The sequence below is a fragment of the Salvia hispanica genome, chromosome 1 (assembly GCF_023119035.1).
Source record: "Salvia hispanica cultivar TCC Black 2014 chromosome 1, UniMelb_Shisp_WGS_1.0, whole genome shotgun sequence".
Taxonomy (NCBI): domain Eukaryota; kingdom Viridiplantae; phylum Streptophyta; class Magnoliopsida; order Lamiales; family Lamiaceae; genus Salvia; species Salvia hispanica.
The window spans coordinates 5,841,176-5,854,122 of record NC_062965.1 but is presented as its reverse complement, the minus strand read 5'-3'; the positions used below and the strand labels follow the sequence as shown (position 1 = coordinate 5,854,122).

The following is a 12,947-nucleotide window of genomic DNA, read 5'->3' as shown; positions in this document are numbered from 1 at the left end:
ATTAAAATAGACTCGTGATGAAGGCGAAAATAATTTATAAATTTGTGTATCTCATCCATAAAAAATTAGATCTAAAAACCCTAATTTGGTATGGTTCGATGGTTCGGTCTTTAAGAGTGGATTTGTGGATAATGCAACTCTCTCTCTCTCTCTCTATATATATATATATAGGGTTGTGTTAAAATGACAACCCCTCTTAAAATGACAACGTGACAACGCTTATACAACAATATTATAAACGCTACACATTAATATTACAATACACAACAATCTATAGATTGTTGTCTAACGTGTTGGATATTGCTGTTCAAGAAAAATTGCTGTTTAAAAGCCAGCAGATTGTTGCCCGTCTTTTTTTTTGGGGGGTTTGCCACGTGGCAGCTTATTATTCATCCACGTGTACAAATGATTGGCTAGGAATTGTGGTATGATGTTATTTTAAGGGGTGGTGGCACCCTAACATGCCTCTATATATATATATATATAGAGTCCCATTATACACAAATCCACTCTTAAAGACCGAACCACCGAACCCTACCAAAATAGGGCTTTTAGATTTAGTTTTTTATGGATAAGATACAGAAATTTATAAATTATTTCCGCCTTCATCACGAGCCTATTTTAATTCATCGAAGGTAAATAAGTCATACTAACATGTTACGAAGATTTAACTTCGTTCCAGAATATATTACTTCATTCTAGTAGGTTTTTACTTCATTCTAGTAGGTTTTTACTTCATTCCAGTAGGTTTTTACTTCATTCCAGTACGTAAATGTGGTTTCGCCGTCGCGTGCCGTTCTTTCTCTCTACAATATCTATCACCACCGCCATGGCGCTAATATTGGTTTAATAAACACATGGAATAATGTAGTAAATTATTGGAATGAAGTATGTGTAGAAGCATTTGAAGTCCTACTGGAATGAAGTAAAAATCTTATCCAATGAAGTAATAACGTTCCTGAATGAAGTAATAAACTCACTTGAATAAAATGCATTTTTAAATGTCAATCAAGCAAAAACCCACGTCAATGAATTTGAATGAAGCATATGTTGAATCATTTCAAAACCTACTGGAAGCAAGTAAAAACATGTTGTAGTTTCAAGGTATTACGTACAGAATGAAGTAATAAACCTATACAATGAAGTAAAATGGGCTAGTAATGAAGAAGAAAAAAATTTCACAGCAGCACATCTCATCAAAAAAACTAGATCTAATGGCCCAGATTTGGTCTCTAGTTCGGTCTTTAAAATTGGTTCGACATTGATCACAACTCTCTCTCTCTCTCTCTCTATATATATATATATATATATATATATAGGAATGGAGTCCCATTATCCACAAACCCACTCTTAAAGACCGAACCACCGAACCCTACCAAATTAGGGCTTTTAGATCTAGTTTTTTTATGGATGAGATTCACAAATTTATAAACTATTTTCTCCTTCATCACCAGTCTATTTTTATTCATCCGAAGGTAAATAAGTCATACTAACATGTTACGAAGATTTAACTTCGTCCAGAATATATTACTTCATTCTAGTAGGTTTTTACTTCATTCCAGTAGGTTTTTACTTCATTCCAGTACGTAAATATGGTTTCGCCGTCGCGTGCCGTTCTTTCTCTCTACAATATCTATCACCACCGCCATGGCGCTAATATGGTTTAATAAACACATGGAATAATATAATAAATTATTAGAATGAAGTATGTGTAGAAGCATTTGAAGTCCTACTGGAATGAAGTAAAAATCTTATCCAATGAAGTAATAACGTTTCTGAATGAAGTAATAAACTTACTTGAATAAATTGCATATTTAAATGTTAATCAAGCAAAAACCCACGTCAATGAATTTGAATGAAGCATATGTTGAATCATTTCAAAACCTACTGGAAGCAAGTAAAAACATGTTGTAGTTTCAAGGTATTACGTACAGAATGAAGTAATAAACCTATACAATGAAGTAAAATGGGCTAGTAATGAAGCGAGAAAAAAATTTCACAGCAGCACATCTCATCAAAAAAACTAGATCTAATGGCCCAGATTTGGTCTCTAGTTCGGTCTTTAAAATTGGTTCGACATTGATCACAACTCTATAGGGATGTATTCAGATTAATGTGTAAAAAGCTGTTAAAAATTAAAACTAATTCCATCCATAGATTAGTGGTTATCTGATGGTTAATATATGAGCCACTTGGAATTAAATAAATTAATAAAAAAATTAAAAAGAGCAAAAAAGGAAGATTACATATTGGACGTTATTTCCATTTCCTAAATAAACGCCTAGTGTATTAAATTAATCATGGGAAGTTATTTTCATTCCCTAAATAAACACCTATTATATTAAATTAATCAACAACTTCTTAATTCACGGTTCTTATATTTGATATGTTCCTTGACTGTTAAATATTATCTAAAAATGAAATATTTATACTATGTTGCAATTATGTTCCCTGACTAGAATATGAATTCGATTTGTTTTTGATGTTCATTAAATTATTGAGTAATGTACTTATATAACGTTACTAAGTTGGTACTACACCCTAATCCCTCGATTACTAAACCATATTTCCTAATCCCAAATTAGGGTTTAAATAATTTCTTTTGTTCATAGTTATTTAAAAGATTTCTTTTTTTATCCATATAGTAAAAAATATGCATAATTCGAATTGATTTTTCAGAATTGATTTGTGTAATAATTCGAATTTATATGAATGCGGCTAAAATGGAGAAAAAGTAATTGTAGAATACTCCTATAATATAAAATGGATTAAAATAATACCAATAAATGGCAGTATAGAAACCGCGCGTAACAATGGTTTCAATACATCTATCTTCCCTCTCCCAAATCTCTCTCCCAAAACCCTAAATTAAAATCTCAATTCTCTCACACTATGCGCCGACGACCTCCTCCTTCCATCCTCAGCCGAAAGTGGCGGTTCCGGCGGCCTGAGTTACAGTTTGGATTGATGAGTTTTTGGAAAAGCATTTTGAATTGTGGCGCCAAGCTAGCGATTCTTCATCTTCTGACCTTCCAACGGTAATTTGAATTAGAGCATTTTGAATTCCGGCTTCATCTTCTGATTTTCCAACGGTAATTTGAAATAGAAACAGAGCATTTTGAATTGTGGCGCAAAAATTGTACTTTTCATTAATCTTCCAACGGGAAATTGAATTAGAGTTCATATCAAAATTGATAACTTTGAATTAGAGTTCATTTCATCACCTATTTCTCATTCTCATCCAAAATTTGCCCTAATTTCTGCTCAATTCTCTGTTTCTCAATTTTTTGTAATGATGTTGAACTCTTCTTCCAACAATGATGAAGGTGGAGGAGGGATTCCTGCAGGAGGCAGTCCGAGTTCGCGTTCAAGCTCTGCTTCTAGTGCTATATCTTCCAATGAGGGGATTGTCATCAGTTCGTCAACTCTAGTTGCCATTTCTTCAACAATTTTTTCCTTGGTCGGCCCTACCTCCACGCTGAGGTTGGAGAGTCCAGTGTTGCAAATTCTTCATCATCTGAGGCCGTTAGTTTCACCCCAGTGGATGCAGTGGCTGTTGCAGTCGCCCCTTCTTCAACCTCTGAGATTGGGGAGTCTAGTAGTGGAGTGGTACCATCTGACTTGGGAGATGTTTTTGGTAACTCGGTCTTCATTACACCTCCTCTGCATTGGGTAAGTCTTTTTAACATTTTCTCTGTTTTTCATATTGTACTCGTTATTTTATCTTTGCATCTTACTTCTTCTTCTTTGCCAGAACCATTTCTCTAGTCGTGCTAATTCTTCAACTCAGGCCGTGGGTATCACCCCTGTTGGAGCAGGAGGTGCTTATGGAAACTTTTGTGATATTCAGCCTTTGCCTTTGCCGTTGGTATTCATCTACAACATTTTCTTTGTTTTCTCGTTTTCTTTTGTGATATGCATCTTATTGTTTCTTCATGCATGCCAGGACCAACTCTTCCATCAATTTCCTGGTTTGGTCAATTATAGATTTGCGGCTGTGAATAACACCCTGGTGCAGCAGGAGATTCTTTTAGTAACTCGTTTTTCACAATCCAGCCTTGCCAATTGGTATTCCTTTGTGCATTAACTTTTTCTTTCTTTTCATGTTGTACTCATTATTTTATCTTTGCATCTTACTTCTTTTTCTATCCTGCCAGACCCAATTCTGCCAATTTTATCCGGGCATGGTCAATTTTACAATCGATGAATTCCGTGTTAATCCATCTAGATTTACTCTGCTGCAGCATGTTCTTGGGAGTGCTTTTCAATTTAGGTAATGGTTCTTGACTTAATTGATTACAGAATATGTCCTTGTTAAAATTGGTCCTTACTTTTGCTTGGCAGTGTGGATGTCGCTGGACGCCTTGTGGTTCAACGCCTCTTGAATAATGCAGCGTATTTGGAGTTGGCTCTTTTTTTGATGGAGATAGTCCCTCATCTTCTTATTCTTGCTGGCCATCCAAATGGAAATCATGTTTTACAAGCGGTAACATCAGTCTTACAACAATGGTTAAACAACTTGGTCATTTCTTTAATATGTGTTTTAACTTTTTTACTTGGTTTTTGCACTTTTCAGTTCATTTTGGCTTGTAACAGCCCTGCTCTTGTGGATAGTATTACTTTCTTTTTACGACCTTATATTCCATTTTTGAGCTGTCACTACTTTGGTCGTCATGTCATTGAAAAGGTTTGCAGTTTTGGTTTTTTGTGCTTTGATCCGAATTACATTTATTTTACAAGTTGTAATCTATGTTCTTGGTCACCATTGATTTCAGCTTATAGACCATATTTCCCAAGAAATGCTCTGTCTTCTTGTCAATGATCTCTCTGGTTATGTTCTATCACTATCTCTAAGTGAGATTGGTTCAAACGTTATTCAAGCCATGATTAGAAACTGTGATCATCGTCCTTCCTTGGCGATCTTAGTCAGCCAGATCATCCCACATGTACAAATTGTGGCATCTAATCCTTATGGAAACTATGTCCTTCAGGTATGTTGTTATCAGTGCTGTGTATATTTGTATATGTTATTATAAGTGTTTTCTGATTCTGTTTTGGTTATTTAATACAGGATGCTATAAGGCGTGTGAATGATGAAGTTCTTGGAAATTTAATCTCCCGTTTGATGGATCAAGGAACACTTTTGGTATTGTTGTATCCTTACTGATTATTTTTTTTAATGGGTGCTGTTTTGTCTTGCCATTTGTATCAACTGTTTTTATGTTGTTTTAGGTGCTATTGCAAGGAGAGTATGCTCATGTGTATCGTTGCCTGGTAGATTCTTGTGATGTCACCCAATTAAGGGTCATAGTTCAAGAGCTCAGAATGTTTTTAATTGTACATGGTGTGATTCTAAGGCAAAGTGAGTCGGGAGTACTTGTCATTCGTCGTGTACGCTGCCTCATTCGTGTTGGACGTAAGTGTTTGGTATTCTTAACTTTATCTTTCATTGCTTGAAAACGCAGCTTGAGTTCTAAATCTTAAATTTGTTGTATTTTTTGCAGAGGCAAGACTCTTCCATATGTGAAGGAAGGCATAGAAGTATTCCACTAATAGTTTTACTTACACTAGATCTTAATAGTTCCACTTACACTAGATCTTAATATTTTTGTTATGATACCTGTCATACATTTGACAAGAATTATTCAATCATTCATTGAAGATTTATGCTATAGTGTTATCTGTTTTATATAAAGCTTTTGTCCAATTCAGCTAAGGCACTTGTGTGAGATAATCAATTCATGATTACAATTCAGTTTGGCTTTTGACTATGTGCATAGAGCAGTTTGCAATTGAAAAGAATGGTTATTGTTAAAATGAAGCATTACAAATAAATTAACATGAGATTTACTAAAATTTAAATGATTAACTTAATCTTGACAGGTAGGGAGTGAAGTTGAAATTAATGTTCTTTTGAGTGATTGGTGTTGTCCCTTTTTTTGGTGCATTTAGCTATATTGTTTGAGATTTAACCCTAGATTTTTGAACTGACAGATGGTTATGTAATTCATTGCTAAACACTGGTTTATCCACATTCATAATAGCTATGTGTACAATTTTCATTTTGTATCCATTTCTAGTACTTTAAGATTTATTTCATAGTTGAGTAATTGTTAGAATTTACAACAAATTAGCAACATGACAATTAAGCATATTTACATTCAAACAATTTAGTTATTAATTTGCTTATGCATATATAGAATACTAGTTCAAATTATACTGCCAAATTTTAATCTACCATGATTATTTTAATAATCAAAATAACGAATTCCTCCCTCTTGCGTGCATGCTTCGCTGTTCACCTACCATTAAACTAAATTATAGTACTTGCCATTCGCAAAAACTTAGTTAAGGCTTCAAATCATCCTTATTTCAGTTTTCTTTACTTTTTTAGTTCATTTGTATTTCCGATGCTAATTTGTTTAATTAGAAAACAAAGTCAAAAGTGGGTTAAACACCTAAAGGGCAGTTTGAACGTTCCGTATGTTTTAAACATAATTTAACGATTATTTATGTTCTAAGTACACTAATGTAGTTAAATCGTAATGATATGTTCTGTTCAATTTAATGGGACGATATTATGTGTCTTATATAAAAATAATACCATAAGCTAGACTTTTTTATGTGAGGGAATTTAAAACCTTTTGTGGAATTTTTCTTGGGATGCAAACGATTATGTAGTAATAGTAATTAAAAAAGAAAAATTCGTTGACCCTTCACCGAAGAAAAATAAATCAAAACCCATTCATCAAGGTCACTCACTTTTATGTACTAAGTTGCTACTTATTTTATGCAGCTTTGCAATCAAGACACATCCCTCTAAAATAATATTTCAATTATTCTCACGTAAATAAAGTTTTAGTTAATTTTCTTTACCAATATAATAAAGTCTCTTTTGTCGAGCTTGTTCAATTGCTTCAAGATTTCGCCGCCACCCTCCTCGCCAAAGAAAGACAATGATAAACAAATGTCGCATCGTACACCTATTCCCTTGTCTTACTTCCCTATCAACTCTCAACTCTAGCGCTTGTTATAGTATTAGAAGATTTTACGTGCCTCTGAGGGTTAGGCATGGTCTATTCATTAAAGCATGCACACCTGATACATGAAATGCTGACAAACCATATTCTAGTGAGATTCCATACCAAAATCAGTTGGCTATGAGTCAGGATTGCTTAGATTTTTCTCGGGTCAAAACATTGTAATTCAAGCCTGTTTAAATGCCCGTTGATTCAAGTTAATTTGGCTCGAGCTGGAATTTAACTCTCTTTGTAACTTCGACAATCTATAAGATTCGTTAAATTTGTTTACCGTAATATACTTATTAGTGTCTGTTGTGACTGTGGCTATAAGGTTTTTTTTTATGCATATTATGTGCTTATTTTTTAAATATGTTACTTTTAGAGTGGATGTAAGTAATAGATCTATATGATCAATTGCTAATTGATTATAATATGAGTAATTGTATAATGAAAATGATCTAATGTTGTCCAAGAGCCCGGGAAGTAGAATTTTGTAACAATTAAATTGAAACGAATTTATTTTGTATAAATTCATTTATAAAATAATAGCAGAAATCGGTTAGAAACATTAATAAGTAGCTCTTTAAACACTTAAAAAATCAAATAGAAATTAAAGAGCTAAAAATGTGAAGAATATGTGGCGAATTCGGCTTTTTTTTTATCCATTCAACGCATGAAAAGCTTTTTATATGATACTGACACTATAAGTAGAAAATTAGTTTTCTCGGTCCATTTTAGGCCAAAATCTCATTATATTTACATTTTTTTTAGCAAGTCCATCTTTCTTTTATATTTCTTGATCTATGCATGTAAATTCATCTAATTTTGAATAAATATAATTATGTTTATTACAATAATAAGTTATCCGATCAATGAACTTGATAAAATTATAATAACAAAGAGGAACAAAAGGATGGTGTGACACAATAATTCATAGTACAATATTTTAAATATATACCACGGATCAGAAGTGGAAATGATGGAACTGTCATCAAATAAGCAGAATTTCAATACATCCATGTTTTGACGTGATCAATGCTAACATATTAGACTACTTAAGAATTGGAAATAAATTGAACATAAAAAAGTGATTTGCAATCAATTGACCCAAAATATATCAACTGGGCCTGATTAGCTCTAATTATCAGTGTATACGTACTATTTTAAGTATAATGGAAATACCAAAAGTAATCAATCTTGGCCTCAATTTTTATTCATATGCTATAATATATTGATCAGATTTAAAAGCGAATGATGTAGGAGTCAATATATAAACGGAATATGAAGTAAGTCGAATCTAAAATTTAAAAATGAATTTTGAACGAAATTTAAATATTCATTCGATATAAAACTCAAAACCGACTGCGGCTTTTGAAGGCCTTTCGTCGGAATTAATATGAATTATTTTCCACATCAATTCCAATTAATAATCAGAATTTTTATTTGGCTTTAGTTGGACCACATTAATTTTTTTCAATCCCTTGATTAAATTTAAGCCACATTTTCATTCTCCTCATTGGATTTTAACAAGGAATTCCTTTCAGTCAATCAGAATATTTACGACCATGGTCACATTCACATTTCACATATATACACCATCACCACCAAACTCAATAATACTATCTCTGTTCTATTTTGAAAAGTCTCAAGATAAATGAATCATTTCTATTTTTTGCAAATAGTAATACGCTCTCTTATTTTATTCTCTTACTTTATTCACCATCCGCTTATAGCACATTATCTTCATGACGAAAAGAAGTGTCTCTATTTATAAGGAACAGAGGGAGTCTAAGAAAAGTTACTTCTACAAGTCTACAAGAAGTCACGGTGAGCTACTAATATGGAGTAGTATAAAGTTCCCAACCTACAAATCTATTCACAAATCAATATATATTCGTGATACTACTATACTTCACCATTTATAAAATCTACAGATAAAAATGTGGTATTCACATCACTGATGCTATATTGACTCTCTGCAATTCTCAGAAACCTCTTCGAACAAACCAAGAAAATTTGTTTAAAAAATTGCAGTCACATTCCTAATCTGTATAAGAAGCAACATGGAATCATCTAAGTAATGTAACACCATTGCGCTCATCACATGTTGCATTAATTCACTATAAATGTCCAATTTAAAGAGCACCTCTCATTCCACAACCTTCCTAATAGACAAAAGAATTAATAAAAGAAAAACAAAACAAAACAAAAAATTCTAGACTTGTGTATGAAGAATGAGTTTCTTGTCAAGTGTTTTAGGGTGTTTTGTGTGTTCGTCCTCACGCGTCTAACACGACTTCTCAAATCTCCGGCAGTAGTAAGGGCGAGAATGAAAAGAAGACGATCGCATAGCCGCATATCCCAAAAGTCCATATTCATTCTCCATGCACAAAATAATATTTTGGCTAGCTAAAAAATGTTGGTTATATATTATACTTCGAAAATTACGTAATATTAATATACAATTTTCTCACTTCATTTATCATATAAAACAATATTTTCTAAAATTTCTTGCCATTAATTACCCATATATGCCATCTATATATGGGACAAAATGAGTATATAAATACTATTCGAATGGAAATTGCATTTTCCAAATATGAAAATATGAATGCAGTTGAATCTCCAAGTTGAAATGAAAAAATAAATTGAGAGAAAATCGACCAAGGAAGATCAAACACAACAAAAGAAAGAAACTATCCAGAATTACATAAATTAGAGCAATTGATTGTCTCCAATACATGTCATTAATTAAGTCTGATTATAATTTCTAACAACTTAATCATACTTAGATATAGAGAACACCAAACAATGAAGCTTTTAGAGTAAAAGAGAGAAATAATGGTGGAGTTCACCGTCGAAGAATGAGGCGCAAGCTAAGAGGTCCTTTTCATTTAGGAAATGTTAAACATAGATCTTTTTCGATAACTAAAACATCAAATTTACTGATAACTCACGATAGACATAGATGTGAGATTTTAGTATTATATATTAATTAATAGTATATTATTTTCATCATCCAATAATGATCGACGATAAATACAAAACAAGAATCCATGCTATCAATAACAACAAATCTATGTGACCAAATTTTGTACAAGACTAATTTATTTTAAAAAAATAGGTTTATTTATGCATTTAATTAAAATATATGGATGCATATATAGTACATCGAAAGTGCATAATATTGTGGTCATATATTTATAATTTGTGTATAATTTTTTTACTTTTTTGGAATCATAAATGTAATTGGATATGGAATTTAGGCTGGATGACTTTTTCATATTGAAGTTAGAACTAATCAAAATCCAAATCATCAAATCTAATAATGTCAGTCCTACAAAGATCTATATTAAATTATCAAATTATGTTTTATTTTTTCAAATGTAAACATTATACTCTTTCGGGAAAAAAGTTAATATTGTACTTAAATATATTTTGAATGGCCTCACCAAATACTAAAAAAAGTATATAAAAGGACAAAAAGGTCATAAGAAGATAGATTACGGAAAAAATTAATATCCCCTAACGACTAAAACTACTTCTAAGGTGAAAGAAAGCTTCCTTCGTACTCAATGATATCATCAGTCGTAGTCGTGTTCGAGCTCTCATGTATCTTGAAACATCCTATCAATTTTCGAGCACAATAATCATACAAAATTACTTTGCTCGACTGACATCCACTATTATAAGGCATCCCAATAGGACCATAATCATTCCGAATATGCAAATCTCTAAGGACCACACAATTATCATTCCTCCAAATAGAAATATCATTAACCCTTCTAATAGGAATATCATTAACCTTGCTGATAGGAATATCATCATTCCTCCTAATAGGAATATCATCAACCTTCCTGGTAGGAATATCATAATTTCTCCTAATAGGAATATCATTAGCCTTCCTGGTAGGAATATCATCAATCCTCCGAATAGGCGGGGCCACAGACAAAGAAGGTAGTTCCACATTGTTCACATTATTCCAAATAAGTTCACTTCCTTCACAGCTCAACTCATAAATCTTCAACTTACATCTCTCTCTAACAAAGAAAACAAAAGAGCACTCACCCTTTGCAAGAATCGTTGAGTGACCAAGTACACTATCACACGATATTGTAATTGTTCGAAACACTTCATTCTTCATATCAAAGCTTAGTATAATCTCCTTACCACTTGTGTTTAGCCCTTCCCAGTAGGCAAAGGATCCATTCTTGCACACCGACTTTATGGGTTTCTTGATGACCAAATTTGGATCCAGATCCAATTTTCTCCAAGAATTAGTCTTTGCCAAATACAGACTGGCGTGCAAACATCCAGGCTTCAAGGACGACAGCAGCTCTACCACTTTGTAATCTTCGTGGAAACCCAGTCCCACCACTTGGTGAGCAATGTTATTTCTTTGGGAGTAAGTGCAAGAGTAAGGAGAAAGTGGTAAAATCTTGGATTGACCTAAAAAAGGATTGCATATTACAGTGTCAAACGTAGGAGAACTTAGGCAGAATAAACCCTTAACAGCCCCAGATACTACTCTTAGGTCGATACATGAGTCATGCGGAAACTTCAATGACTTCCCGTTGTCTAGGAGATTTAGCGATACTTTCTTCCCAAAAAGACGATATATATAATCATCATGACGTAAAGAAAAGTGTAGATATACCTCCTCATCTTTCTTGTTGTTAAGCCGCAAGGTGTGCTGATATTTAAAGTGTGGAGAATCAATGACGTAATACCAGAATTTGCAGACACGTATGAATCTCAAGAGGGATCGTACAGGAAGATGCAAGAGGATCTCGAACAACACATCGTTGTTCATAATAGCTATGTGGCTGAATACTGTATAATTTTATGAAATTGTTTGAATATTATGCGATGTACACGTTTGGGACTGGTCTATATATAGAGTGCGTATTTCTGCTATTATATTTTTGTTAAAGATTGAGATTTCCTTTTAGAATAGATTTTTATTTCCAAGTCTGGATCTTGTGCACATATACGGTGATTTCATTTCCTTTTAAACTAGATTTGTATTTCCTTTTATAATGCCCACCCGATATTGTTAAATCATGCCTTAAATTTGTTCACAAGCAACCGATGTACGTGGCTGCAAATTAATTACTGCATAATAGTAGTATTATACTCCTACTAATTTAATACTATATTGCAAACGTTGACGATAAACGAGAATACTAGTACTAGAGATTAATATAAAATCTTAAATATAACTAACCAATCAGCAGTTGCGGACGCGCAGGATTAAAGTTTGGCAGGGGTTTACTAAAATTTCTCCATACTCTCCCATAAAAAATAGTCCCTTTTGCTATTTTTGGATATCGACTAGTCCCATTTCTAAAAATGAAACATTTCTTTCTCATATTTTTATCTACTTTTCGCCCTCTCTTACTTTATCTATTTTTTCTCTTTCTCTCTTACTTTATTAATTTATCATTAAACCTCGTGCTGTCTACAAATGAGACTATTTTTTTTGTGCGATCATCTTTATACTTTACTCTCTTCATCTATCTTACTCTTACTTTATTCTCTCTTTTACTTTACTCTATCCACTTTAATATTTAACACATCAAATTTTTAAATCAGGTGTAAAAAACAAACACCCCAACTACCTTGAGATGAATGGAATAAAACTTATAAATATGCATAAATATCTAATATATCAAATTAATCGAGCACAAGTTTAACAAAAAGAATAATAGTACAATTCATGTTCTAGTTGTGTTTATTTTGCTAAAGCAATAAATATCAAATACATAAAAATGCATAATTATATAATTCATTGTAATTTTGTAAACTACTTCCTTCATTTCCTAAAAATAAAAATTCTTTCGATTTTATTTTTTAAATATAGAAACTCTCAATTTAGAAAATGGGCCTACAATCTTGTAATATTAATTCTATTACTTTTTTTTT

The 12,947-nt window shown here is 32.5% G+C and overlaps 2 protein-coding genes across 3 annotated transcripts; one reads left to right on the top strand and one right to left on the bottom strand.

The window, feature by feature from the left end:
* Positions 1-2,838: 2,838 nt before the first annotated feature.
* On the top strand, positions 2,839-5,674 carry LOC125202487 (pumilio homolog 2-like). 2 transcript variants are annotated; one of them, XM_048100885.1, is made up of 11 exons: positions 2,839-3,038; positions 3,327-3,672; positions 3,755-3,868; positions 3,947-4,068; positions 4,245-4,273; positions 4,345-4,486; positions 4,577-4,687; positions 4,776-4,991; positions 5,072-5,146; positions 5,233-5,416; positions 5,505-5,674. In XM_048100885.1, the coding sequence occupies exons 6-11, from the start codon at positions 4,421-4,423 to the stop codon at positions 5,525-5,527; spliced, it is 675 nt and encodes a 224-aa protein (XP_047956842.1). In that variant the 5' UTR covers positions 2,839-3,038; positions 3,327-3,672; positions 3,755-3,868; positions 3,947-4,068; positions 4,245-4,273; positions 4,345-4,420; the 3' UTR covers positions 5,528-5,674. The 2 variants fall into 2 exon arrangements, with proteins under 2 accessions (XP_047956842.1, XP_047956841.1); XM_048100884.1 differs by having other exon boundaries at positions 4,158-4,273.
* Positions 5,675-10,566: 4,892 nt separating this feature from the next.
* On the bottom strand, positions 10,567-11,835 carry LOC125185759 (putative F-box/kelch-repeat protein At1g13200). Its single transcript, XM_048082282.1, has one exon. It carries the CDS (start codon positions 11,833-11,835, stop codon positions 10,567-10,569), a length of 1,269 nt encoding a protein of 422 aa, XP_047938239.1.
* Positions 11,836-12,947: the final 1,112 nt, after the last annotated feature.